At 42.4% G+C, this 24,975-nt stretch overlaps 8 protein-coding genes across 20 annotated transcripts in view; 4 read left to right on the top strand and 4 right to left on the bottom strand.

The window, feature by feature from the left end:
• Window positions 1–2,296, top strand: part of LOC109533262 — a 36,769-nt gene extending 34,473 nt beyond the window's left edge. For both annotated transcript variants that reach the window (XM_019898545.2, XM_019898544.2), the window contains 5 exons: window positions 6–469; window positions 824–1,044; window positions 1,109–1,237; window positions 1,292–1,608; window positions 1,763–2,296. In XM_019898545.2, the coding sequence (XP_019754104.2) occupies window positions 6–469; window positions 824–1,044; window positions 1,109–1,237; window positions 1,292–1,608; window positions 1,763–1,797 (1,166 nt within the window). In that variant the 3' untranslated portion in view covers window positions 1,798–2,296. The remainder of the gene's footprint in view (window positions 1–5; window positions 470–823; window positions 1,045–1,108; window positions 1,238–1,291; window positions 1,609–1,762) is intronic.
• Window positions 2,297–4,008: 1,712 nt separating this feature from the next.
• LOC109533256 (cellular tumor antigen p53) lies at window positions 4,009–10,309 on the bottom strand. Of its 3 annotated transcripts, none has more exons than XM_019898536.2 (9): window positions 10,188–10,309; window positions 9,492–9,638; window positions 9,346–9,439; window positions 5,134–5,289; window positions 4,892–5,078; window positions 4,604–4,832; window positions 4,369–4,549; window positions 4,169–4,313; window positions 4,009–4,109 (listed from the first exon to the last, which is right to left on the bottom strand). In XM_019898536.2, exons 2-9 carry the CDS (start codon window positions 9,578–9,580, stop codon window positions 4,093–4,095), a joined length of 1,098 nt encoding a protein of 365 aa, XP_019754095.1. In that variant the 5' UTR covers window positions 9,581–9,638; window positions 10,188–10,309; the 3' UTR covers window positions 4,009–4,092. The 3 variants fall into 3 exon arrangements, with proteins under 3 accessions (XP_019754095.1, XP_019754096.1, XP_019754097.1); XM_019898537.2 differs by lacking the exon at window positions 10,188–10,309 and adding an exon at window positions 9,696–10,133; XM_019898538.1 differs by lacking the exons at window positions 9,346–9,439; window positions 9,492–9,638; window positions 10,188–10,309 and adding an exon at window positions 5,431–5,575.
• A 283-nt stretch (window positions 10,310–10,592) lies between these two features.
• Window positions 10,593–11,189, bottom strand: LOC109533259. The gene is made up of 2 exons (XM_019898542.1): window positions 10,873–11,189; window positions 10,593–10,821 (listed from the first exon to the last, which is right to left on the bottom strand). The coding sequence occupies exons 1-2, from the start codon at window positions 11,186–11,188 to the stop codon at window positions 10,628–10,630; spliced, it is 510 nt and encodes a 169-aa protein (XP_019754101.1). The 5' UTR covers window position 11,189; the 3' UTR covers window positions 10,593–10,627.
• Window positions 11,184–12,386, top strand: LOC109533257 (aminoacyl tRNA synthase complex-interacting multifunctional protein 1). 2 transcript variants are annotated; one of them, XM_048669753.1, is made up of 5 exons: window positions 11,184–11,281; window positions 11,338–11,437; window positions 11,488–11,946; window positions 12,005–12,095; window positions 12,155–12,386. In XM_048669753.1, exons 1-5 carry the CDS (start codon window positions 11,187–11,189, stop codon window positions 12,349–12,351), a joined length of 942 nt encoding a protein of 313 aa, XP_048525710.1. In that variant the 5' UTR covers window positions 11,184–11,186; the 3' UTR covers window positions 12,352–12,386. The 2 variants fall into 2 exon arrangements, with proteins under 2 accessions (XP_048525710.1, XP_019754098.2); XM_019898539.2 differs by having other exon boundaries at window positions 11,335–11,437.
• On the bottom strand, window positions 12,373–15,676 carry LOC109533255 (arginine/serine-rich protein PNISR). 3 transcript variants are annotated; one of them, XM_019898534.2, is made up of 11 exons: window positions 15,349–15,675; window positions 14,976–15,291; window positions 14,625–14,912; window positions 14,403–14,566; window positions 14,251–14,346; window positions 14,087–14,195; window positions 13,690–13,743; window positions 13,450–13,544; window positions 13,223–13,397; window positions 12,872–13,106; window positions 12,373–12,815 (listed from the first exon to the last, which is right to left on the bottom strand). In XM_019898534.2, the coding sequence occupies exons 1-11, from the start codon at window positions 15,514–15,516 to the stop codon at window positions 12,539–12,541; spliced, it is 1,977 nt and encodes a 658-aa protein (XP_019754093.1). In that variant the 5' UTR covers window positions 15,517–15,675; the 3' UTR covers window positions 12,373–12,538. The 3 variants fall into 3 exon arrangements, 2 of the variants coding, with proteins under 2 accessions (XP_019754093.1, XP_019754092.1); XR_002171508.2 differs by having other exon boundaries at window positions 13,242–13,397; window positions 14,976–15,676; XM_019898533.2 differs by having other exon boundaries at window positions 14,976–15,676.
• A 29-nt stretch (window positions 15,677–15,705) lies between these two features.
• Window positions 15,706–21,589, top strand: LOC109533253 (protein inturned). Of its 6 annotated transcripts, none has more exons than XM_019898527.1 (14): window positions 15,706–15,817; window positions 15,873–16,037; window positions 16,269–16,498; window positions 16,569–16,751; window positions 16,811–16,944; window positions 16,999–17,176; window positions 17,227–17,587; window positions 19,665–19,869; window positions 19,928–20,206; window positions 20,262–20,481; window positions 20,537–20,793; window positions 20,858–21,127; window positions 21,237–21,370; window positions 21,431–21,589. In XM_019898527.1, the coding sequence occupies exons 2-14, from the start codon at window positions 15,931–15,933 to the stop codon at window positions 21,540–21,542; spliced, it is 2,670 nt and encodes an 889-aa protein (XP_019754086.1). In that variant the 5' UTR covers window positions 15,706–15,817; window positions 15,873–15,930; the 3' UTR covers window positions 21,543–21,589. The 6 variants fall into 6 exon arrangements, 5 of the variants coding, with proteins under 5 accessions (XP_019754086.1, XP_019754089.1, XP_019754087.1 ...); XM_019898530.2 differs by having other exon boundaries at window positions 15,731–15,817; window positions 16,272–16,498; XM_019898528.2 differs by having other exon boundaries at window positions 15,744–15,817; window positions 15,898–16,037.
• A 647-nt stretch (window positions 21,590–22,236) lies between these two features.
• Window positions 22,237–23,128, top strand: LOC109533258 (chromobox protein homolog 1). Of its 2 annotated transcripts, none has more exons than XM_019898541.2 (4): window positions 22,237–22,382; window positions 22,484–22,619; window positions 22,677–22,819; window positions 22,872–23,128. In XM_019898541.2, the coding sequence occupies exons 1-4, from the start codon at window positions 22,373–22,375 to the stop codon at window positions 23,078–23,080; spliced, it is 498 nt and encodes a 165-aa protein (XP_019754100.1). In that variant the 5' UTR covers window positions 22,237–22,372; the 3' UTR covers window positions 23,081–23,128. The 2 variants fall into 2 exon arrangements, with proteins under 2 accessions (XP_019754100.1, XP_019754099.1); XM_019898540.2 differs by having other exon boundaries at window positions 22,466–22,619.
• Window positions 23,102–23,947, bottom strand: LOC109533260 (DNA-directed RNA polymerase I subunit RPA12). The gene is made up of 2 exons (XM_019898543.2): window positions 23,430–23,947; window positions 23,102–23,375 (listed from the first exon to the last, which is right to left on the bottom strand). The coding sequence occupies exons 1-2, from the start codon at window positions 23,545–23,547 to the stop codon at window positions 23,131–23,133; spliced, it is 363 nt and encodes a 120-aa protein (XP_019754102.1). The 5' UTR covers window positions 23,548–23,947; the 3' UTR covers window positions 23,102–23,130.
• Between the last annotated feature and the right edge of the window lie 1,028 nt (window positions 23,948–24,975).

Genomic DNA, 24,975 nt, shown 5'->3' with positions numbered 1-24,975 from the left:
TCCAGAACGCTGCCCTGCTGGCAAGTTCTACGACCACGAAGCGGGACTGTGCAGATCCTGCGGCCATGGCTTCTACCAACCAGAAGAGGGAGCCTTTGGATGCCAGATCTGCGGCTTGGGAAAAACCACTCGAACAAACGAAGCGGTGTCGGTGAAGGAGTGTCGAGACGAATGCGCCAATGGACAGCAGCTGGCGCAGGACGGACGTTGCGAGCCTTGTCCCAGAGGAACCTACCGATCGCAGGGCGTTCAGGCGGCTTGTGTAGGCTGTCCCATCGGTCGCACCACCCCCAAAAGTGGTGCAATCACCATTGAGGAGTGCTCGCTCCCGGTTTGCTCGGCAGGCAGCTACTTGAATGGAACCCTCAACAGTTGCATCCCTTGCAAAAGGGGCTTCTACCAGCCGGAAAGTCAACAAACCACCTGCATTTCGTGTCCTCCCAATACCAGCACGAAGGGCCCCGCAGCGGTAAGTCTAATATTTCCAGACTATGGGTATTCTGCATATAAAAGATAAGTTCCAGTTTCTTGACGAAATTTTCTGTCGAATAATTGCAAGATGGTTGATTTTCTTGGGAATTCGTTTCAGGGCAGTGGTGAAGAAAAAGAAAACCTTTTTAGCTACCTTGGATATAGTCCGATATATCAACAAAACCTGAAATTTAAAAAATTCCCAGGAATACCCCCTCCTTAAATGACTAGAACACTCTGTTAGAATATTTTAACATATTTACGGGACACCCTGTATTTTTTAATTCCTTAATAGCTACTAATTCCGCATAGTACGGGGGCAATTGTTAATTGAAATGATAAATGTCTGCAGAAATCCAAGTCTGAGTGTACGAATCCATGCGAAATGAATGGACAAGAGATGCATTGCGACCCGAACGCCTACTGCCTGCTCATTCCGGAGACCAGCGATTTTAAGTGCGAGTGCAAACCCGGCTTTAATGGCACCGGAAAAGAGTGCACCGATTCCTGCGACGGTTACTGCGAGAACGAGGGCGTCTGCGTCAAGGATGTGTCCGGCACGCCATCCTGCAGGTAAAACAACAATTTTCCGTTCTACCTGAGATTGAGCAGATTAAAGCATCTCCTGATATTGCAGATGCATCGGCAGCTTTACCGGCAAACACTGCAGCGAAAAATCCGAGTTTGCCTACATTGCGGGCGGAATTGCCGCCTCTGTGATCCTGATCATCTTTATCGTGCTACTCATCTGGATGATCTGTGCCAGGTAAACCGCATTCAGTTTTTTCTTGTTCAATTCGCTAATCTGCTTGTTATCCAGAGCCTCCAAGCGCAAAGAACCAAAGAAACTGCTCAGCCCGGCAACGGACGCCAATGGGTCCCAAGTCAACTTCTACTACGGCGCCCCGACGCCCTACGCAGAATCGATTGCTCCCTCTCATCACTCCACTTACGCGCACTATTACGACGATGAGGAGGACGGCTGGGAGATGCCCAACTTCTACAATGAAACCTACATGAAGGAGGGTCTGCATAATGGCAAAATGAACAGCCTGGCCAGAAGCAATGCCAGCCTGTACGGGACCAAAGACGACCTTTATGACCGACTAAAACGACACGCGTATCCCGGCAAAAAAGGTACTAACTTACATCTGCTCCTTGACTATCGGAATGGAAGCAAGTATTGAAGCTTCCAGCTGATTTGTGCGGCTAGCGCACTCACGAGAGCATCAAAACTGGTTTCCCCTTGTCATAGTCCGAGCGCTTTGCTAATAAAACCGTTTTTTTGCAGAAAAAAGCGACAGCGATAGCGAGGTCGGCCAATGAGAACAAATCCACCAGCAATCTGGTCAAAGAAATGCTCAAAAGAAGCACCAATGCTGTAGATTTAGATCAGGTCTACGCCTAGTCTAGGTAGTTATTAATTTAGGGGGAAAATCTTTCGTAGTCTTCGGACTATCAGACGTTTTTCCCCAAATGCAATCTGTACATTGCAACGAAGCATTTAGTCCAGTGGCGAAAACTCGACTGTTCACTTTTCGTCGCTGGACAGCTTTTAGAGTAAAACAATGTAAAAAGTCTCGACTATTTGAGTAGCTTAGTCAAACGTAATTTGTATTTATTAAACAATTGTACCTTCTTTTAATTTTACCCAGAGAATTTTTTAAGGCAGTTGGCTCTCAAGCTGTTGTGTATTTTTATGTATATCAATAACTTATAACAATATTATATAATTATGTTGAAAATTTGCAAGAATGAGTGAATGTGCACGTACGATTTAAGGTGTGACTGGCTGGGATTTGAATAAAGAAATATATTTCCAAAACTGTCTTGATTATTGTTGTCACTGATGAAAATGTTGATGCCTTTTTTTACTTGATTTTATATTTATTTTAAGGGCCAGTTATCAATCATATTTTTAACATTTCTTCAAAATTTCAGAATTTTCCAGTTTTAGCAAAGTTACTCTTTTTTCTAAATGCTCAATTTTCAAAAAATACTGACAATCTTAAAATATTTTTCACAAAAAGTTATGAAATAAATTTATTAAAACCTCGCCTCCTTCGTCGCTTTAGACAAAAATCAAATAATTTTCAATAAAAAAACGAACTGAATATGCGAGTTTATAATAAATTATTTAGAAAACTCGTCACTTCCATTCCTCTGAAAACTGTTTGTTAATAAAATCTCGTTTTTTAGTTGTAACTGAATTTTCTTGCTTTGCTCTCTACTCAAAAACGTTCTATTTTGTAGAGTTTTACTTAAAAATACTGACAATCTGGAGGTCTTTTGCGCGAAAAATTACAAGATAAATCTGTGGCTTTGTAGGAATTTTACGAAAACTTTTTTCAGCGTCGAATTCGCGACAAAAACGAAAATCAATTTATCCCGTTTTTCCCGAAAATCATTAATATTTTCTCAAACACCGATCACAAAACTAAAAGTTTTTAAGCAGATACGCAAAAAAAACATTATTTTCTGATGACTTTTCAGCCAAAAATGATAAAATTACCAAAAAAAAAACAATTAATTTTATTCAGTTTTTCACCGAAAGCAATTAAGATTATCCTGAAAAAACGACCAGAAGAAAAGTTTACAAAAACTAATTTGAAAAATTCGTCACCCTCATCGCTCTGAAGATTTTTAAAGTTTCCTTAAAATTTTAGGTCATTCCAGTTTTAGCAAAGTTCTTTTAAGCAATTCTGTCTACGCAAAAAACGTATTCATTTCTAGTTTTCCTTAAAAATATTGATAATCTTCAGGTATTTTCAGCGAAAAATTATGAAATAAATCTTATTAAAATACTCGCCCCCTTCGTCCCATTGTAGTTTCAAAATCGCTTTCCAGCTTCGAATTTGGGACAGGAATCACATAATTTTCTTTCATTCAAGAAATGAACAGAATCAGTGAAAGTTTATGATAAATTATTTGGAAAACTCGTCACCTCCATTCCTTTGAAAACTGCAGCTTGCTAAAAAATGTGTTTTTTTAGTTTCGACTGATTTTTTTTGCTTTACTTTCCACTCAAAAACGCTCTATTTTGTAGAGTTTCACTTAAAAATACTGACGATCTGGAGGTATTTAACGCGAAAAATTACAAGATAAATCTATAGCTTTGTAGGAATTTTACAAAAACTTTCATCAGCGTCGAATTCGTGACAAAAACGAAAATAAATTCATTAAAACATCATTAAGATTTTCTCAGAAACCAATCACAAAACTAAAAGTTTTTAATCAAAAACGCAAATGAACACTATGTTCTGACGATAATAGGTTCTGTTCAGCCAAAAATGACAAAATTAATTTTGCTAGAAAATTTGCCGCATTTATCGGCTTGCGGGGAACTTTAGAAAACCCGTTTCAGCTTCGAATTTAGCACAAAAACCAAATAATTTTATTCATTTTTTTACCGAAAGCAATTAAAATTATCTTGAAAAAACGGCCAGAGAGCTGCCCCTTGACTATTGATTGGAATGGTAGCAAGTATTGAAGCAGTAACTCAGTTCCGTGGCTGGGAAAATGTTTATGACTATTTGGTTTGTTTTTAGATTTATTTATTGATATAAAAATGATATAAAATAAAATAAGTAGGTATGGCAGTAGAAGACAGCGTCCAGTGTTTCATTTGAATAGATCTTCTAAAACCAAACAGACATTATTGGACCGGAAAAACGGAAGGTAAAGCAGAAAAACTTACTTTGCACTTTCAACATATCGGTGTGAACCTTTTCGACCCTGCCGTATTCGAACGGATTGTCGCGCAGTTCATGCATCTGAGACCTGTACACATCAATGATGTTTTGCACGATCTTCTGGATCACGGGTTTACTATAACATCGAACCTACATAAAAATGGTTGTTTTTTAAGCAAAAATGTTCATTTGAAAAATGGGGAACCTTCAAATCGAATTCCGTAAGGGGCTCATTTCTAGTCTCCGACTGACCGTCCGCCGGCTCTTCCGCTCTTCTTCGCTTTAGCCGCACCTTGTCCAGCGATGGTTTCTCTTCTTTATCCTTATCTCTCTTAGGACAGGCGCACACTTTTGCCTTAATCGATTTGCGTCCGAGTACTTCCGATCTGGAAAAACACACATCAGCACTGTTTGCCCCTCAACTCCGACGCGCGACTTACTGACTATTCTCCAACGTGAAGATGATGTCGACTTGCTTCCGGTTCATTCCCGGTGGATAGCAAGAGCTTTTACAGACAAATTGGATCAATTCGCGAACGCTGTGACTGCCGGCTTGGGGAACCGCAAGCGGGAATATAAAACTTGGTCTTTCTCCTGCCTCATTGCCGATGTAAATTGCATTTTGGTTGCCGCAGCGCAGGACGTGTCTTCTGACATGGGTTTCGATATCTGCAATAAAAAAACGAGTTGATTGCACAGTTCCGTAAGCATTGAAGTGATTTTCTTACTTCTATTCGATTTGTCCTCAACGCGGTGTTGGTGGCATCTGATCACGGGATCAGCTGCAAATTCCTGAGAGGAATATTGAAGAGTTGCGCGAACGAATAGGCGCTGTCCAGTTGGGTTTTCCACCTTGAAGTCCAGCGGAATTTGCCTGTTTACTTCCACAAAAACTTTGTTCAACCTGGGAGAGAACTGCAAGACCAACTTTGCAATTCCAAAAATCTAATCGAGGTAAATCCACACTTACTATCCAGGTATTTTTCACTCCTTCATTGTCGCAGACGGAAACGTCGAAGAGCATTTCCCCTTGATGATCATCTGTACACATGATCTCGCTGGCCCGACTGGGTCTGATCAAAGGCTCAATACTATCCACTGCTGCCTTTGTCTCAACTACTGGCTCCTGAAGGAGTTTTAAACTCGAATTAGCTAGCAAATCACTAAGCACGCAGTCTTCTTAGCGGTAAACATCTACTTATTATTCCCCGAAACTTGCGAGCAATTGGCCGAAATGCGCTAGTCAAACACCCGCAATCGAACTTACCACATCTTGACAAATCCCCATAGCTGCTCTGAAGAAACCCTATAAATACTCCAAAGCCACCGGGACACTAAAATAGACTAGAAAATATCACAAAACATTTGACTGCAAGGCGCAACGTGTACGATTTCAAACGAATAAACGTTTATCCACGAAATATTTCCTTTAAATACGGGGGAGAGAACAATGAGCTGGCGTGCAGGTCGAGACTTGGACGCGGTGAATCAGGCCCTGACTAATTTTAGTCCGGGAGCATGTTGGCGTGGAAATTTACACGCAACAGGTGCCAATATTTAATCAGGGGATTTACCCAACGTTGCGCAATGTTAACAGTTTGCTGGATTTCATGGAGAAAAGGTGTTCACTGCGGAGGAAACAACCGTAACGTAAGTGAACAGGGAAAAATTGCTTAAAAAACACCATTGACTTGATTTCAGTGTTTGTGAGGTGAAAGTGTATGTAAAATTGAAGACGTTAAAATCCGGCTTTGCCCGGATTCAAACAGGAAACGAAAAAACGGAAAATATCGCATCTCCGGTAAGTAGCATTTTTGCGACCGCAGCAAAACACAAAAACACTTCTTTTCACTCGCCAAACTCGTTGGATTGATGCACTAGTGCTTGAAACATTTGAAAGCTTATACACCATTACAATTGAAAATACACTTCCTCAAAAAAATCGATTTCTAATAATCAATGAGGTACAGATCTCGAGGTTTGTAGGCGAAGACTCAGCTGACGAGACGAGATCTGTACTTACTTAGATCAGAAACCATGTCCGGAACGGATGGCGACAGTTTAGCTGTTCTTCATGCTTTCGCTTTTTTAGTTAGACTTTAGAACCTACAACAATCTTTCTTTAGATAACACGTTTTATGATTTATTTGTATTTTTCCAAACTTTCTTAACTGTTCATCTGCAGGTTTTTATGCAGGCCTTTAGGATAAGGTGCCAGTTTCTGCGAAATCCAGCAATTAGCAAAACTAGTATTTTTTCAAATAATTCTGAAACTGTAAATTTTTCAGATGAAACGTAGGAAACAATTTTTAAATTTAAACGGGAGCCCAGAAACTGGCAAAAAAAAGGGGGTTTAAAAAACTCTAATTGGTTCCCGCCACACGTCTATGCCGCCCTTCGTATATTGCAGAATAATTTTAAAATGTGCACCTCTTAAACACTGAAAACGTTTGTAGGAATCATTTGATTCTAAAATGCTTGTTTACTAATATATCGCACAAAATTTTGCACCACGGTGACAAAAATCTGAAGGTTCAATAGAACATCCTTTTCTTCAAAGATCCGAGACTAAAATAGAAAATATTCATCTGAAAATTAAGAATCCAGAAAAAATGGATTTTCTGCATAGCAATAGAGTAAATAGCAAAGCACAGGAACTAAAAAACGACGAAGTAACAAATTATGTTCTAAAGTACGGCAAAAGAAAACGAAAAAAGGAACATTTTTACTTTAAGTTTCACTCATCATCGATTCCAATGTTCCAGTTCGGAGGAATCGAAAGTTTCCATTTGGACTTTCGCTTTCGCACTTGGATTATCTTGGAAAACTGTGAGTGATTTCCTTATTGAAAACAATGCTTGGACTCGGAAGACTATATGAACCTGAACATCTTATAGTCCCGAGCATTTTTCGCGTTTTCGACTGCAACTAAGAGATTTTGAGACAAAAACTTAGTCAGTAAAATCGAAAGTTTGCGTTTGGTTGTCCCTTTTCGTGCTTGGACTGTGTGGAAAATTCAGTGTTTTTGCAATTTAAAAAGGTCTGGTTTTTAGACAAAAACTGGAGCTTTCGAACCTTGATTTTTAGCTAAAATACGTCTTGTCTAATTGGAAAAATCCCCCGAAAATTTGACAACCTGCGGAATCCTCTACTTCGCCTTGGACTCACATTAATGGAATTAATTCATTATCGGGCTTATATCAAAATGCTTTTACAATTGCGAAAACCCTGCTTTTAGGCAACGAATTTGTCGTTTAAAGCTTCAAAACCCGCCCCAAAAAAATTTGAACCGCACGATTTTGCGTGCAATTGAATGCAACTAAAAGAGGGTTTCATCACGGTGTTTTGCATTATGTTTTATTGCAATAAGTTCACTTTTATTCGACTTTTTATCCGCTGCCATACGTATGACTCGGACTCTCCTCACTTATTGAATGAGTAGGTGTTTTCATTAGACATAAAAAATTGAGAAAACTAGTCACAACTCGTAAACGATCCATTCAAAAAGACAAAATCTTAAGCGAGGATCCGATACACGAAGTTTTTTGACCAATTGTTACTGATAAAAATTAGTAAATTAAGTCTATTTGCTTGCAATATTGTGCACAGAAGTATTGCTTTCTTCAGCAAATTTGGCCTTTCTTCCTCTACTACAAGGATGGCTTTTGACGAGTCGAACGATTTTTGCAGCATTATTTCTTTGTTCATTTTTTTTTGCAACTCGCTTTAGGAAATTGACCTGAAGAGGTGTGAAGAATGTACTTAGCATTTGCCTGCGGAAGACTGGATGTGGCTGATTTTCATGTTGGTATTCTCTCATATCCGCCTATTCTTTGAATGAAGACATTTTTCCTAAATTCTGCATTTGTTTCGCATTCAATTATTTATCTCTTGCAGATTCTCAGTGGTCCACCGTGCTTTCGCTTTTTTAGTTAGACTTTACAATCTACAGCAATCTTCCTTTAGTTAACATGTTCTGTGATTTATTTGTATTTTTCCAAACATTCTTTACTGTTTATCTGCAGGATTTTTAAACAATCTGCTGCCGACTTCAGTTCGTTGTGAGCTTCAAAAAAGCTTAGACAGTTTTCCCTTTCGAGCTCAGCCGTAACTTTATGTCCTCAAACGCAAACTTAAAAGTCCAAAAAAATACAGAAGCAACGAATTTAAAATGCAAATAAAAATTAACGAAAACTTGGACTACTGGGGATAAGCAAATAAATGCCAAAATGTGAATGAAAGTGCGAATTTTCTTTGGGCCAATGTGTAAAGACAACCGATTAAAGCATTTGATTTGGGGCGTTCTGTAAAAGATAACAGACATATTTCCAGCGTCATTCGGTAAACTGACATGTTAATGACGCCCCATTACCATAATCGATACCATCGGTTGTGTATGGTTTGTTTTCAGTTTTGCACTGTAAAATAATATAGTGGAATAAGCAAATTATGGGTCATAACCACAATAGAGTTGTTCGAACAGTGCGACGAGCCTAGAGATCTACAAGGAATTTTCTCTGGTTTATCGATCGCTTCAGTCGATAATATCTAATCATTCGAATTATTTCATTTTATTTTTATTTTATATTTTATATTATATTTTTTATTTCATCATTATTTCATTATAAACGGTTTTTTCCGAAAAAGAGAAGGATTTTGGCCGGCTTATTTACAGTTGAAGTCGAGGCAGAAAATCTCTAGCATTGGACGTTGGAATCTCACGTCGTTCTCTCGTTTTTAATTCGAGTTTTCTTTGGGCCCCAAAAATATTTCGCATTACACGCCATACACCCCCGCCGTGCTTTGTTATTTTCGTGATGTCGGGCTGAGTTTTTCCAAAATATTTGTAAAATTGTCAACATCCTTCAACATGGCATTAAATCCACACATTTAACACTTGAAACATTTCGAGAAATCGGCAAAAACCCATGATTTAATTGCAAATTAAAACAAAATTACTATGCACAACTAAACATTCGAACATACGCACTTTAAAACTTAGAAACGAACTGAAGACTTTTGATCGATCAAAAGTTAGAGCTGTGAATAATTATTCGCGAATTGTGTAATTGCTAAAACAAGTAACGGTATTGCATTCGCAAAACGCCTTTAACTTCAGCACTGAAGTGAAACAAAAACCATATTCAAACACCGATAAACTGTGCGGTTTTCAATGACTTACCGGATCAGGAACATCGAACGGTGATGACCAATCTTGAGGCTCTTCAGAACAGCAGGGCAGAAGGTTGCACAGCAACTGCATTTCTTGGGAACCCCTAAAAAGAAAAAACACTCGGCCCTATTGCAACCAAACGTGAAAATACGTACAAGCCCCGATTAATTTCAGCTTGAACCTCTGGATCCAGCAGTTCCTCGGGTAACATCGAGCTGGATAATTGCGAAGAAAACTGGCTCATTTTGGATGAGTTTCGAATGATGCGAAGAAGATGGAGAGGAAAAAGTGTGCACCTGTACCTGGAAAAACGCGCGAGTTGTTCAATTTTATTCAGCCTTTATTGCGCGAGATGATACTTTTCCTATGACCTGAGCCCTCCTTTGGACCCATTCCAGCCCCAAAGAGAAGCAATTTTGGGTGGAGTGTTCATAAAAACCGTCCATTTCAGCACCCCGTGTATAATATAGTTACTCTCAGCAAAAAAGAATGAAAGAAGGTCTAAAGTTAGATCAGAAATGTCAATTTGAAGCCCCAAAAAACCAACGAAGTCTGGATTTGTCCGGGCGCCCTGAGCACTGCCTCAGACCTCAGAATTCCCAAAATGCCGATGGGAGAAGAGAAATCACTGCGATTACGGCTTTAATGGTCGCACTTACAAGATGTTGCACAATAGGAAAAGATGGAGATGGATGGAGGCAAAGAACCGGAAGACAATAGATAGAAAGACAACTTTCAAGCTAAGACAATGGTTCTGCCCTTGGGAACCACTCATTTAGTTTGGAGCAGATTGTAGGGGCCACTGAAACGAAAACTGCCGACAATTAGGCAAAGCCGGCAGAGAATCTTACCTGGAAGAAAGCAATCGCAATTAATTCACATTTCTGGTCACAACAAATTGCATTCGGTGGAACTTGAGTGACTATCTAGTACCTCTGCAAAATGGCGGGTTTTCGGCTCTATGTGCAAGGTTGCCGGTGTAGTGCCAACGTTTCTAAAAGGACTGCGCAAGGTTTTTGTGCAATATTCCTTCTTTCGTACAACTATTTGACCCCCAAAAAGCCAGAAACGTTGAATCAGGGCTTCGACGGCAAGCAGTCAGACGAGTTTTAATCAAAACTCCTTATTAAAGACCGCAATCCGGCAACGTCCACCCGGCATCGTTAGGCTGTTCTAGTATGACGCCGGAACCCAACAATGAATCCAAACAAATTATTTTGGGTTATGTTTGCCTGTCACTCTTCAAAACACTTCGCTCAACTTTAATTTTATTAATAAGTAACAGAATCTCTTAATAATACTCGGGTACTTTGCAGCAGGGAAAAAGACAAAGTACCCCAGTGATAATCTGGGTAACGCACAACCCCAGCTGGATGGAACAAATAATGTACTCGAAACGCAGCACTTCGCTTTGGAGGATCATCAAATAGAGCACCCCAATAACGGTGGGGATTGTGAGCAGAATGGCAGTGACTATCAGCCAGTCTAAAGCGGCAGAAATTAGATGGAAATGGGGCTGGTTTCAGCAGGACTTACTGTTTTCGGTGACATTGCCATGTCTGCCCAAGGCAATGCGAAGGATTTCAATGATGCAAACGGCCATCAGCACCATAAAGTCAATGTGGAAATGGTGCAATTCGGTGAAATTCACATACTTGACCACATTCATGCCAATTTCGCAAACGGCAAACAGCCCGAAATAGTAGGAATTTACATACAAAAGTACCTCAAACGTCAGCGACGTTCTAAATCTACAATTATCGGTCATTTCTCCAATGTTTGTAGCGAAACGGGAAATAAACACAGCAGGAAAAGCGGCTGGAACCGGGATCAATATTTGAATTAACGACATGCGTCCGAGGGTGCAGCCTTTCAAAACAACAACGAAGCATGCTGCGTCAAGTGCACCTCAAAGTAACCTAGAAATTTTGTCCAAGTCAAAGGGGTAAGTATGGGGCAGTTTTTCAAGAGTATTCGGCAGGTTTTAAACTTGTTCAGCAGGGCGAAATTGCAGGGAAGAATGTCCGAGGGCTCGTCAATGGATCGCATCAAACGCAACGCCCAAGAGGCCAAAGAAACCATCGAAGCCCTAAAGACCGAGGTGAGTGGTTAACCAGTAACCCCTTTGTACCTAACTGATCTTGTTTGCAGCTGGGCGTGATTAACCGGGACTACAACAGCATTCTAGCCAAGCAGCTTAAGGAGGAAAACGCGCGGCTGCAAGCCGCCGTTGATGAAGCCAGAAAGAAGCTTATCGGACTAGAAATCCAGAACGGGGTGAAACAGGTGCCGCTTCCCGAACAGAAGCAGTTGGAGCCGCGCGTCAGCACGCCGCAGCCCCCCGAACCTGCCAAGCCAAAAAAGAAGAAGGAACCCAAAGAGCCCAAACCTTCCGCAGACCTGCCAGTGGACATCGGGCGTCTGGACTTGAGAATCGGGAAAGTGGAGGACGTCCAGCGGCATCCAGACGCCGATGCTCTCTACGTCTTGAAGATAAACTGCGGCGAGGCGCAGCCCAGAACCGTCTGCTCGGGCCTGGTCAAGTACATCCCCATTGAGGAACTGAGGGACCGCAGTGTCCTAGTGCTGTGCAACTTGAAGCCTGTTAAAGTACAAAAGCCAAAACGACTGTTTGCTTGAAAATACTTGAACCGAGTTGCTCTTTTAGATGCGCGGAATTACCTCAGAAGCCATGGTCATGTGCGCCAGCAGCCCGCTAGGAGTGGAAGTTCTCATTCCTCCCCCAGGCTCACAGCCCGGTTAGTACAGCAACTATTTAAAACACTATTTATCCGAATAACAAAATATTTCCCCACAGGAGATCTGGTGGAGTGCCAGGGCTTCGCCAGGCAACCAGACGCTGTGATGAACCCCAAGAAGAAAATCTTTGAAACGGTGGCACCGGATCTGCACACCAACGACCAGCTGGAGGCCTGCTATAAGGGTGTGCCACTCAACAACCCGGGCAAGGGCAATTTTGTGTCAAAATCCCTGAAAAATGTTCCTGTTAAGTGAAGTTAAAAATAAACCAACTAGTTAAGCAAAGAAAACGTTTATGTAGTTTCAATTTGATAAATGATAAAAAAAATCGGATAACTTTCGCGGCTGAAAAAAAAAGGCACAACTCAATTTTAAAAAAGCAATCCTCTGCAGTGCCGACTCTGGAAACAACCCAACCTATAATCTTGGATACTTCGGGTATTCAGCGTCGATGCGAGCGGCGTCCGCGACTGGATGATCTGGAAGAGCGTCGCTTGGAGCGCGACGGCGACTTTTTGCATGAGCGCGATCTGGACCGTCTGGAGCGTTTCCTGGCGTCGTGCGATCTTGATAAGGTTGATTTATGCGAGCGATGTGGTCGATCGCGCGATCTGCTACGTGATTTGGTGCGGCGTAATCGCCGCCCCATTTTTGAGTACGACCTTGAGCGCGAACGACTCCTTTTAGAGCGCTTTGAGTAGCGGGAGCCTGATCTGGAACTAAAGTTTTCATTCAGCGTGTTCTTCCAGCTCGAATTTTTTGCTTTGACACTTACCGTCTGCCACGCTTCTTTGAGTCAATGCTGTCTCTTCGGTAACTTTCTTTCGACCTGCCCCTGCGCGAGCTTTTAACGGTACTTAGCGACCTGGAGCGCTTCTTCGGCGAGTAACGAGAGGTCTTGCGACCTCTCGCAGGGCTCCTGGATCGGGAAGAGGCTCTAGAGCTGGAAGAGGAGCGGCGCTTTGGCTTCGCCTTGTTACTCGAGGGAATCTCCTCCTCCTTGGCATTGCCTGCGGAACAAAAAACCCATCCAGACAGTTAGTTTCCAACTTCCCATGAATCTCGATGGGCGGATTCGGCAGGTTTGTGGAAAGGGTGGGGTAGAAAAAATGCCCCCCATACTGACCTTGCGTGTTTGGCTCTACCTGTGAATCTATTTCGCGTGCGTCCGCGCTCGATGATCTACTGCTGTGGCTCGGACTTTTGGGTTTAGACTCTTTTTTGCGCTCCACATCGGCCAGTCGCTCTTTGATCTCCTGCTCAGTTTTCGAAAAGGCCGCCTGCCGCTTTTTAATCGATTCCTGGAAGTAAACCACTAAAGTTAATTTTTTGACTATCCCGTCCCATGCTTACTTTGAGTTCGCTTTCCGAATCAGAGCTCTCATCGCGCCGGTCTTCGCTCCCAGAGTCCTCACTGCTTGTTGAGTCATCCGCATAGACTCCCAGACCTACACAGTTTGTCTCAATAAATCCAAGCTTTCCACACCGAGAAACTCTATGCAAAAGCCAAAGTCCGGTTAGGCTCCAATCCCGGGACTTTGGCTTTTTTTCTAGCAGTAAATTAGAGGGTAGAGTAGCTAAGGGGGCACTTACCGAGTTTGGCTTTAATGGCGGCACCACTCGGTGCTGATGCTAGCTCATCGGAAGCTGAAGTTTAATAAGACCTTTTCAATAATGCTTCGTACATAAATTATAAAAAGGCTTAGAAAAAATGAGAATTCCGTTCAAGCAGCAGCGCATCCAGTAGTGGCAGCTGGGCGCTCTCCTACTTGAACGACCCCAGCGTCTTACCCTCCGCCACTGGGGGGGAACCATGAGGTTGCAACATCGAAAATAAAACCAGCAGCGCCAATTTCCACGTGTCTTACCCATTTTCTTTGCGAATTTATAAAACAAGTCTCACTGTTCGAACACAAAAAATCATTGCACTGTTTGAGATCCCAACAAACAAGTGTTTGTTGACGGTTAAGGGGGCTAAAAGCTACAATACCTCTGCGTTTTTTAATATACCGTTGCCGTTCCTCTTTGCAGGCCTGCTCGATCAGTTGGTTGGTCACTTTCAGCAGGATTTCCGTCATTGTTTTGCGCACTTTCATCATCTAAACAAAGCGACGCTAGCTGGTTTGAGGTTTTGAGGAATAATTTGAGGCTTACCAGTTCGTCTTGGGAGAGGGGAACTGGGGGCGGGGGTGACACCTTTCGGACGGTCCGCTTTGGAGGCTCGTCGTCTGATTGTTCGTGGTCACTTTCCTGTACGCAAAAGGCCAATAAAGAAAACCCTCTTCAACCAACCAGAGTCATCTTACAAAGCGGCTTTTTTTAAGCAGGTTTTTTTCTTGGATTGTGCTCTTCAAAATTTCCATTGCTTCCTTTTCTTCGAGCTTCACCTTTTCCGTATAATCGTCTCTGGCGAGCTTCTCTTTTTCCTTTTCCATTTGCTTCAGCTTGTCCCTTTCCATCTTTTCCAGTCCTGCAAATTGACCACCATTTTCAGTAGCAGAAAGTGAAAATATTGAAAAGTTTCATGCCTTCTCTAATCCAGGCTGGCAACTGTTTCCTCCTGTTGGCGTCCAGAACAGGAACAGAAGGTGCGGGAACTACAGGCTCCTCAGCAACAACCGCGGGAGGAGGCAAATGGGGCTCCACCGCACCCGCGGGCGTTATTATGGTCACTTTTGTCGGCACATTCACCTTGCTGTACCTCTTGTTATGCGGCTTAATTTCGGTTTGGGTGATCTTGCTAACTGCCATGTTGGTCCAGAAGGCTGGCGGATGGCTGAAGTCGTTATTGGATGACTGCGAGTTACTGTTGTAGCCTGAAATCAGGGACAGTTTCTCAGTGAAATCCCTTCTCCCTAGACTGGAGTGTGCATTCATACCCCCATAGGGAACCGCATTGTCGCTGCCGGCATCAGATGTCGGAAACATTCGGTTGGGAGTAGGCAGCAGAGGCGTCTTTACCACAATGGGTGGCGGAACCGCAGTGGGCGAGCTCCAGCTGCTAGTCCAGTTCCAGCCCTGGCTCGGAGGTTGATTCCATGTGGCCCAAGAATCCGAACCAGGAGCCGGAGGCGGATTGTCCGACCCTGCAGGGTTCCAAGCGGGAGGCTCTTCCCGTTCATTGTCCATCTCCATTTCAGCCTCTCCTCCTTCAGGCGGCAGAGGCCCCCCCGAACGCGTCTTGCCCTTATCAAGCTTGGCGGAATTCAAGTGCGTCAACAAAAGCCGCGGAGGGGCTTTTCGCAGATTTACCTCGGGGCCCCCCGGAATGGGAGGTGGGCCTGCCTCTTTCATAATAATCCATTGCTGGGCCAGAGCTGCCCAATCCACCTCGTCGTTGGCGGTGTTCTGATATGCTGCTGGATTCATCGCCCATTGGGTGCACTTTGGGGACCCAGTGGAGTCGCCGCCCGAAAACATTTTTGCACAACAGCAAATCAATCACTTAAATATATTAAATCCAGAATCTCTCCAAAACATAGAATTGTGACCATAGAAACAAGACATGATTGTGACCAATAGTATGTAGTCTGTGATTGTGACCATAGAGCACGGCTTATATGATTGTGACAGAACTGGGCAGAACAAAACAGTGAAATCCTTAACCTAGGAGGAAGCAGGGGGCGTTAACCTCCAAAAATGCGGCCAGCCTAAAAGTGGGGTTACTTTAGTCTAGACGTCAGATAAATTTACAAACATTGCTTGTTTGTAAACACCACAGGTAAACACTAGATAACTGAATTGTTTGAAAACAGTGTGTTTGTTATCCCCAATAGGGAATGCTCCCTTGATTAAACCTAGATATTCAAGCAAAATTGCTCCTAAGTGGCGGAAATGGAGTCCCAAAGGTTGTTGCCCCTCAAAGACGTCAAAACTGAGGATCCTTTTCCCGAGGATTGGTCAGATAGCGATAGCTCGTACTCAGATTCTGAGTCGGACAGGTACGTTCCTAAGATTGTTACAGCACTTTCAGTTAGTAAACAGTCGTGGCACTCAAATTCTAACTAGGAAACATTGCAAAATTGGAAACAACTGCGCCCTTTTATTTAAAAATTACGCACTTCCAACCCAGAGCAGGTAGGAAGGTGCAATTGCAATTGACTTAAATGACACGAAATTCTGCTTTTTGCCAACCCCGTGAATGATGGGCCAAAAATGAACCTTTTCTCCAGCAGCGTGATACCCGATTGGGAACCGTTTGTTGATGATTTTTCGGGTGAGCTGCTTTACATCGATTGCCATCCCTTTGTCACGAACAACCGCTTCAAAAGCAAGGTTGAGGAAGAGCCGGATCCTTTCGCCAAGTCGCAACTCAGAAGAAGCACCAGAGGCAAGTTTCTGCGGCTTCTCAGACGGCGCGAAAGCAAGCGAGTGAAAAAAAGCCAAAAGCCGTTGGAAGATGGTAAGTGCACTAGCAGGGTGATGAATTTTAACTGCATATTTTACTACTGCAAGAAAACTGATGTTTGAAGGCCTGGAAATCAACACCCAAAAGGTGAAGTTCCAAGACTTTCAAGAGGGCGAAGAAAAGGAGGTGACTTTGGAAATAGACCGAGCCAACAGGTACAATCTCTCGAGCTACACGTCATTGGCTGAAAGCCTTCTCGGGCTGATTATCAGCACTTTATCTGATGGAAACCGCGTCATGATTGCCGGTAAATCCGCTGTGCGATCTCGAAAGGCGAATTCGGGTTATTTAGAGCTGTTCTTCCAGGCTTTTCCTACGACAGCAAGGCGAAGAACGAGCGCAACATCAAAATAGGCGACTGGCTGAAGTCAATCAACAGCATCGAGGTGAACGTGCACAATTTGGACGACAGTTTGCAAAAGTTCATCAATCACGATGAGGTAATTTATTTCGAAATTCCTCTATCACTAATCGCACCCAATGGCGCAACTTAGGTGGTGCTTACCTTGCAAAGAGTGGCAGCAACTGAGGTAACGAAAGATCCGCCAATCAACACGCTGAACATGGAGTCGGCCTTTGTTAGGGACTTGCTGAACGCCAAACTGGAAGACAATCAGGCGCTGCTTCCGAAGATGTGCCGTTTCCCTGTTGGACTGGTCTATATCAATATAGGTGACAAAAAATCAATCCGAAGTTTCATGAAGCTTAACGAAACATCTTAGATAAGCTGGATGAGAGCAACAAGGCAAATGAGGACATCATCTACTGCTTCCCCAAGCCGGCTCAGAAGAACCTTCTGAGTTGCGCCCGAGGGATGTTTATCACCCTGAGCCACCTAGTGGAAGACATTACAAGCACTCCGTCTAGGCTCAGCTGCATCATGCACAAGGATAAGCTGCTGCATGTGGTCTACACGAGGCGCAGCTCCAGATTGCTGCTGTTTATGCTGCCAGACGAGCGCGCCAGCTCAAAAGAAGTGGTGCTGATGAACGCTGAGCTGCTGAGTTTTTTGGAGTTTACTTTTGGGGATGTCGACCGCGGCCTTTCCGAGCAGCAGGATCAGGTTGATTTGGTCCTGTTCAGGTAAGGAAGTACTTAGTTGTTCTGTTGATTATTTATTTATTTATTTATTGTCCATATATACATATGCCTTAAGACATTCTATAGAGGCAAACAAAGTTGCCTGTACATAGGTATGGAACAAACCTAAAGATGAAACTAAAATCTAACAAAATTAATATCATTAGTTAAACTTAATCAGACTTATCAGATTTAAAAATTAATATCATTAACGTAATAAACGGCTAATATTTAGACCCTTTACCCGTAGGTAAGGGTTGGTTGAGAAAATCTACAGGGCGTTCTTTTTTCTAGAGGTATACCCCTTTTTATCCCCCCGAACTTTTTTGTGGTGCGCCACTGACTTCTATCGAACAAATTTTCTGATTTCTTACAGTTTTTTCGTATCTGTCTTCGTTTTCGAGTTATTTGCACAAATATAAGTCCATGTAGGGTTCCTGGGTGGTTTTCCATGAATTTTACTATATTTTTTTACGTCCTTTTGTTCACACTTTTTTCCGAGCGAAATTAATTTTATAATAAATTGAAATATTCGCTACATTTTTGTGTATTTTTATTTGGATTAGCTTACAGCTGATAAACCTCAATGATTTTAAATTAAATTAAAGAAAAGAAAATAAATTTTAAGTTAACGCGTCAGCCATCGCTATTTTAACTTCAACTTGCACTTAAACCTTTCACAGAAAAATGTGAGCAAAAGGACACAAAAAAATGTATAAAAAAATTCATGGAAAGTCACCCAGAAACATGTACTTACATTTGTGCAAATTACTCGAAAACGAAGACAGATATGAGAAAACTGCAAGAGATTAGAAAATTCTTAAATTGAACAACAAATGCAAAAATATGTTCGGTCGAAGTCAGTGGCACACCACAAAAAAGTTCGGGGGTAAAAATGCCTCTACAAAAAACACCCTGTAGATTTTCACAACAAGTCGCCTTACCTACGGGTAAAGGGTCTTAACATTAGCCTACGTTAAACATTTAAGCAAAATATACTCACATACCCATAAACTGTAGGAGTTAAAGCCAAAATACCATTTTTTTTAATGGTTAACACTCTGTATCTCGTTAACCATGGGCCTGAGAAAAAAAGTTAAATGGAAACTCGATTGGTTTTGAGGTCCTCTACACGCCCCTGCTCTGTGTCCAAAAGGTTGTGAATCACCCTGTATATTAAGACGTTATCCGCCTTATTGATTTTACTTTCATTGTAACAACTTTTATAACCCTGTAGTTGATAAAATTGAGGCTATTGCAAATTCCGGGTTTTAGTCATATTATAATACATGGCTTATTTGCTAAACACTCAATAAAAGTTTACAATTTTTCAAAATTCGCATTCAGACTTCCTATATTTAGGTACAAAATAATATTATCTCTCTTTATTATTGTCTTATTGAGAGTTTCAACATCTTCCACTTCACATTCATACTTGCTTACATTTTCAAAATTAAGATCTTGATCCACTGATTTTTATTTCCTGCTTCTTAACATTTCAAAAAGTGTTAGAGTTAATACTTCTCTTGTAATTTTCTAGCCTTCTTTTGTAAACAGGGCATTTTTAATCTCTGGCTGAGTGCTCCTGTAGTTTCATTCTGGCACAGTTGGGACATTTATATATTTTTTCATTACATGCCTTAGCTTCATGAGCCCCTCTACACTTGTGACAACAACAACTTTCTTGGTGACAATATTTGGCAACGTGCTCAAAACCACTGCACTTAAAACATATAGGAAAGTAAAAATGATCCCCAACTTTACCACTGTTCAGAGCAAAAAAACTTACCCGTTTTTTAAGAACCATTTTGTTATGTTTGCAGGTGCTTCCAGAATCCAATATTGTTTTATCTCCTTTCGACATTGTCTTTTCATCACAACTTTAATTTTGTTCAACATTCTCTCCCAATTCATTCCTTATTTCATAATTTGACCGCTCCAATTCTTTCTCTGGATATCCTTTAAGAATTCCTGTTATCATAAACATGAGATTTTGATTTAGGGTTGTTTTAATTTCAATTTTGTCATTTTTTTCAAGATTGTTTTTGGTAATTTGTCTAAGGCTATTTTTTGATTAAAGGTACTTTGCTAAATTGATCTGTAATGACGACTGGACAACCATCGAACAGTTCCTGGAGTACCAGCCCAATCTCTCACCCAATCCGAACAGCTGCAGCTTCGAGGGCATTATGCCGGTGGTGCCCACTTTGAAGCTGCACGACGAGGCGATCACGCAACTGGACGAAGCTTTGACTGAGCTGGAAGCGAGCGACTACCGAGAATGGGTAATTGAGGCTTCCGGGCTTTTTTCTTTTCTTTATGGGTGAGTTTTTGTCGGAGCAGAACGAAGACCCGCTGGATTGCCAGCGACTGTTCACTATACTAGGAAGCGCGCTGTTTCACTCCGGCTATCTGCTTCACTCGCATTTGATGCAGGATGACCTGGTAGACGTTTTCACGTTCTGCAAGCTCCAAGGCCTGGTCCATTTGGCTAAAACGGAACCGGTTAAGTCGCTGGTGTTATGGAAGGAGGTGTACCCCAAGTCCTGCAAGGTGCAGGGTCTGGATGATGTCCATATTCCAGAGGGGCGCCGGTATCTGCTAGTTGTGGGGGCTGGAAAGGTAGAAACTATGCAAAACCTACTAGTTGAGAGTAAGCGGCACTTTGCACTTCCAGGATGTTTTGACCGTGATAATGGAAGCAGGGGGCGCAACGGAGCCTTCAGAAGAAAACATGGGGCCTGACGCCTTCTACGTAGAGGAGGCGCAAGCCACACTAGCGCACGTTCAGGCGCTGGGGCTCGGGGTGGTGGCGGAGCGCTTTCTGGCCGCCAACGGCGGCTTCCAGCTTGCCGCCCCTCTTCCGCCAGTCAACAAGAAAAAAAGCGACTTTATCGGTGGGGCAAGCGCCCTCTCCCAGACTATCTGTGGTTTTCATCTTGCTGCTTGCAGGCTCTTTGGGGTTCTCCAAGAGCAGCCCCACGCAGTCTCAGCTAAAAGATCCTTCGGTGCCTGCCGCCAAGAAAAGCGAGGTGATTTCCATTCTGAAGCGCCGCAGCTCCGATCAGAACGTCTTGGCGGCGCCGCACGAGGACGCTTTTGATGCCTACTCTGAGGCGTCCAGCCAGAGCTTCAGCGACGAGTCGCTGAGCAGAAACCGCAACCTCAAATACGATTCTGAAGAGGATTCCGACTTTGATGACTATGGGGTGATTTGCTCAGTCACTATATGGGGATTCGGTGGTAAAACTTGAATGGTTTTTCACTATGCAGGATGGCAGTCAGATCAGTAGCAGCAGCTGCGATTTGTCGGAGATTCGGCAGTCATTGCTGTCCGATCAGGGCGGGTTTTTGCCGGTGCAACTCACCTGCGGCAGGCACAACGTGCTGTTTCACTTCGTTCAACTGGACAGCACTGAAGGTATGCTTGTTACGCCACTGGAATGCAACCTTCAGTACGAAATGTACCCCCTGATAATGAACAATTTCCGACGGTGCTGCCAGAACATCCACGATCTCTTCCAGAGCACTTTGCGCTTCAAGGTAAAGTCCAAGAAATTCGGAATTTCAAGGAAATTTGCTGGCTTGAAGAACAATGGGAAGAAATTCAATTCCATGATAGACTAACTGGAGCTTTATATGCTTTTTCCAGAGCCTGCCCGCTCAGGATATCGCCAAGTCCTTGATGAACAAAAGCCTGATTGCCATCAAGGAGTACGGGATGTTGTTTGAGTGTCCGACCAGTGCAGAGCCGAAACGGTCGAAAATCGCCTACTGGGTTATAGGGTGAGTTAATATTAGGCAAGTGGGTTTTTTTGCGTCCTTTTGTGCTATTTTATGATTTAGGCGGCTGTTCTATACGCCTCATCCCCAGGAGCTTTACGTATGCTATCAGGACTCGGTACCGCAGAATCTTGTGGATTTTGCCTTTAAAATCAGTCTGAATTCCGTCGTTTGATTGGTCAATCAATTATTATTTTTTAAATTAAATTGCTTTGGAACAAATGTGCGACGTTTCAAGTTTTTCTCACCATCATTAGACAAATCCACGTAATTTAATGTCCTTAGTGCCAACGTTGGATCTAGGGGGGGCGGCTCCGGGACAAGCCCCGGGCCTCACAAAATCAAAAAATGCAGGGATCCCAGCCCCGGTACCTACTATAGGTTAATTCGGCCCTGCATAGTGAACATGCTGATTTTACAGCAGCTCGACTTTAATGTTGCTTATTTTGGAAACGGTTTAGATGCGAATGAATGTCTTGAAACAAAGAATTTAAATAATTTAATTTTGTCCAAAATGTTAAATTATGCTACTTTTCGCATATTAACTGAGTTAAGCGCAAAAAACACACAGGTTTGTCGCTCGCTTTTCTGCTTGCAAATTTGGCGATTATTTACCCTTAAGGACTTCTACAATGCCTCTAAAGTTTTATTGAATTTATACAACCTTCGCGCAACATTTTTTCCTATTTTTCATTGCATTACGAATGAAAAAAATTAGAGTTTTTGGTCCATTACACCAAAAAAAAATTATAGTAATTAAATTATAATAATAAATAATTTTCTGAATGCCTCGAAACACGATTACCTCCAATTGACGCCAGCGCTACATTTTTTCGGAAACCTTTGGCCCCATGGCACCACAGAATATCCCTCAGGAGAATGTTCTGTGCTTGTCACTTATTTTAAGGTTAAATTAGATATTTGTTTATGGCATCGATGAAAACATAAATACTTTGTTGGTGAGGCAAAAGCACAGACTGCCAGAAGAAAACCAAAAAACGAACAATGGTAAAAAGTAAGTGTTTAAACAATTAGGTGTTTGCCAAAAGGTTACTGACCTGGTGAGAGCCGAAAAGTACACACGCCTAACCTGAACAGGGACCAATTTCGTTTTAGCACGCCAAAGGGAAGATGGGGCCTCTGCTGGTTCTTCAAACCAGCCTACCGAAGAGTTTTCTGTGGAGAAAATCCTGGATAAGCGAACCAGGGACGGGAAGATCGAGTATTTGCTCAAATGGAAGGGATATAGCGAGTAAGTTAGATTCTTTTTTCTCGTTAGAGGAGTTCATTTCATCAAGCACTGCTTTAGAGAAGACAACACATGGGAACCTGAAGAGAACCTGGACTGTCCCGATCTGATTGCTGCCTATGAGTCGCGATTTGCCCAAACTCTTGCAGACACTGAGGATAAGAACAAGCGGAAGAACATCAGCGAGGATAACAGAGCGCGAGGTACTGATTAAGAATGAATGTTAGGGCTGGTGTCAGCTTCTGTTCGTTGCAGGTTTCGATAGGGGGCTAGAGCCCCTGAAAATTGTTGGGGCTACAGACGCAAGCGGCGAGCTCCTCTTTCTCATGAAGTGGAAAAACTGCAAAGAGGCGGACTTAGTGCCGGCCAGCCAAGTAAATGTCCGCTGCCCTGAAGTGGTGATTCACTATTACGAGAACAAGCAACTGTGGTATACCAAGGAAACTGTTATAGAACTGGACTAATGATATTAAAACATGCCGATATAGAGAAAAAGCAAGTATTTAATGCTGTCCTAAGAGTTTTCACTTTCCTTATACTGGCACTTAGTGCAAGTGTAAAACACTGTTTGACCCTCGTCGGCCGATCTTAACTGTAAGGTGGCGTAAGACATGGTGTCGTTGCCGCATTTGGGGCACCTTCGCTCCACTGTCGGCCCATCAGCCTCTTTCTCCCCTTGCGCGGAATGACTGTGCGCTTTGGCAGCACGCGAATTGAAGTGGACAGAATAGCTAACGGTGGATTTTTCATCAATAAGCACTAAAGTCAAACCAGTTAGTCGCTATCAGCCCCGTGAGGAAAATCAGAACTTACTTTCAGGCTCGAACACTCTGGAACATGTGTAACAAGTGATGTTTCCAGTGTCCCCCAAAGGGGGCAATATTGAGCCGCAATTGCTGCAGAAACCGGCTACTTTTTGAAAAGTGCTCATGTTTATTTGATCTTTCTAATGAAAGTGAGGTTATCAGCGGGACGCTGCGGTTAGGTGCTACAGCCGGTGTTGTTTTGTTGTGTGGATCGTGGTTATTTTATTATTAATTAAAACACTTTAATATAGCTTTGTCATAGTTCTCTAGATTCTTAGGCACATTTTATCAGAAACCAGCAAAACGCAGTTTGATAAAACTAAGTTTATGTTAAATGCCGAAGTTAAACGCGTTTAAAAGCGGCCAGTTTTCACCAGCGCTTCGGTACGTTCATAGAAAAAGGCTTATACGGGTACGTTTCACAAACTGCGTTTATTGAAACCCAGTTTAAGAAACTGGAAACACTGGCATCGTTGCAAAAGTGAGGAATATTACATTGCTGGTCACCTGGATCACACCTGGTCACCCTGGATGAGAATCCAGGGTGACCAGGTGGTGGCCAAATTGGCGATTTTTCGCTTATGTTGGCAACACATTTTTGTCATTGGCGACAATTTCTCATTAATATATTTTAGACACACAAGTAAACATATATAATTTCAATTCAACTTGTTAGAAAAACTAAAGTTTTGCGTAATTTAAACCGTTCCGCTTTGTTTTTATTGGTTTACCCCGTTTGAATTTACTTGGCGCCAAAACCGGCGATTTTTAAGTCTGCATTTGGCGACATTGTCATTTCTCAGTGTGGTCACCCTGATGACAGACAGTGGATGTATGGTCAGAGGTAAGGTTAAGAATATACAGCATAATGGCAAAGCTATACTAAAGTGTTTTAATTAATAATCACGGAACATACCCCAAGGGGGTATATTTTGTGTTAATAATCAAATAACCACGATCCAATAGTATGTAGTCTGTGATCCACAGAACAAAACAACATGGCGCAGTTGTGAGTTTGTTTATGTGTTAATAACAACATAGATAAGAACCTACAAGAATGGGTGGCAACGGGTGTACCAACAATGCAAACGACGGGCAATGTAGCTGAGAACTGGAAGATTTGGCGGTGCAGGTTCGAAATTATTTGGTAGCCACCGAAATAAATAAAAAGAGGAAGCGGTGCATAGGTGTTGCACTTCAATGGGGAGGAAAGTTTCAGAATATACACCACATTCTGTTTTGAAGACCATGAGAAAAACAAATTTCAGATATTGCTAGAATAGTTTGAAACCCACTTTTTGCCAAAAGAAAGTGTTACATATGACAGGTACAAATTATTCTCATCCAAACAGCAGCCAGAACAAACACTGGATCAATTTGTAACTGAAATAAAACAAATAGCAAGGACCTGTAAGCTGGGAAACCTTCAGGATGAATTAGCCAAAACAGTATTGATTTGTGGAATAAATAACACACAAATTAGAGAAAAACTGCTACAAGAAGGAGATGGTGTTTCTTTAGAGAAAATCATTGCAAAATGCAAAATATGTGAA

Source organism: Dendroctonus ponderosae, unplaced genomic scaffold, assembly GCF_020466585.1.
Source record: "Dendroctonus ponderosae isolate FM_Combo_2020 unplaced genomic scaffold, Dpon_F_20191213v2 Dpon_F_20191213_1, whole genome shotgun sequence".
NCBI classification, from domain to species: Eukaryota; Metazoa; Arthropoda; class Insecta; order Coleoptera; family Curculionidae; genus Dendroctonus; species Dendroctonus ponderosae.
Note: the sequence above shows the minus strand (reverse complement) of the source record. Positions and strands in the feature narration are given on the sequence as shown.

What these genes read in the sequence shown, in the direction of transcription:
- LOC109533256 (XM_019898536.2), bottom strand. Translation starts at nt 9,580, where the DNA reads ATGAGCCAGTTTTCTTCGCAATTATCCAGCTCGATGTTACCCGAGGAA. An exon ending in TGAGGACAAATCGAATAGAA is followed by an intron (nt 4,833 to 4,891) that starts GTAAGAAAATCA and finishes TTTTTATTGCAG; the next exon opens with ATATCGAAACCCATGTCAGA. An exon ending in TTCACGTTGGAGAATAGTCA is followed by an intron (nt 4,550 to 4,603) that starts GTAAGTCGCGCG and finishes GTGTTTTTCCAG; the next exon opens with ATCGGAAGTACTCGGACGCA.
- LOC109533257 (XM_019898539.2), top strand. Translation starts at nt 11,187, where the DNA reads ATGCGTCCGAGGGTGCAGCCTTTCAAAACAACAACGAAGCATGCTGCG. An exon ending in ATTTTGTCCAAGTCAAAGGG is followed by an intron (nt 11,282 to 11,334) that starts GTAAGTATGGGG and finishes AAACTTGTTCAG; the next exon opens with CAGGGCGAAATTGCAGGGAA. An exon ending in TCGAAGCCCTAAAGACCGAG is followed by an intron (nt 11,438 to 11,487) that starts GTGAGTGGTTAA and finishes TCTTGTTTGCAG; the next exon opens with CTGGGCGTGATTAACCGGGA.
- LOC109533259 (XM_019898542.1), bottom strand. Translation starts at nt 11,188, where the DNA reads ATGTCGTTAATTCAAATATTGATCCCGGTTCCAGCCGCTTTTCCTGCT. An exon ending in TGGCAATGTCACCGAAAACA is followed by an intron (nt 10,822 to 10,872) that starts GTAAGTCCTGCT and finishes CTGCCGCTTTAG; the next exon opens with ACTGGCTGATAGTCACTGCC.
- LOC109533255 (XM_019898533.2), bottom strand. Translation starts at nt 15,516, where the DNA reads ATGTTTTCGGGCGGCGACTCCACTGGGTCCCCAAAGTGCACCCAATGG. An exon ending in TGCTTAAAAAAAGCCGCTTT is followed by an intron (nt 14,347 to 14,402) that starts GTAAGATGACTC and finishes TTTTGCGTACAG; the next exon opens with GAAAGTGACCACGAACAATC. An exon ending in TCAAAGAAGCGTGGCAGACG is followed by an intron (nt 12,816 to 12,871) that starts GTAAGTGTCAAA and finishes TGAAAACTTTAG; the next exon opens with TTCCAGATCAGGCTCCCGCT.
- LOC109533253 (XM_019898527.1), top strand. Translation starts at nt 15,931, where the DNA reads ATGGAGTCCCAAAGGTTGTTGCCCCTCAAAGACGTCAAAACTGAGGAT. An exon ending in TCAGATTCTGAGTCGGACAG is followed by an intron (nt 16,038 to 16,268) that starts GTACGTTCCTAA and finishes CCTTTTCTCCAG; the next exon opens with CAGCGTGATACCCGATTGGG. An exon ending in CCGACTTTGATGACTATGGG is followed by an intron (nt 20,794 to 20,857) that starts GTGATTTGCTCA and finishes TTCACTATGCAG; the next exon opens with GATGGCAGTCAGATCAGTAG.
- LOC109533258 (XM_019898540.2), top strand. An exon ending in AAATGGAAGGGATATAGCGA is followed by an intron (nt 22,620 to 22,676) that starts GTAAGTTAGATT and finishes GCACTGCTTTAG; the next exon opens with AGAAGACAACACATGGGAAC. An exon ending in CGAGGATAACAGAGCGCGAG is followed by an intron (nt 22,820 to 22,871) that starts GTACTGATTAAG and finishes TGTTCGTTGCAG; the next exon opens with GTTTCGATAGGGGGCTAGAG.
- LOC109533260 (XM_019898543.2), bottom strand. Translation starts at nt 23,547, where the DNA reads ATGAGCACTTTTCAAAAAGTAGCCGGTTTCTGCAGCAATTGCGGCTCA. An exon ending in CAGAGTGTTCGAGCCTGAAA is followed by an intron (nt 23,376 to 23,429) that starts GTAAGTTCTGAT and finishes GTTTGACTTTAG; the next exon opens with TGCTTATTGATGAAAAATCC.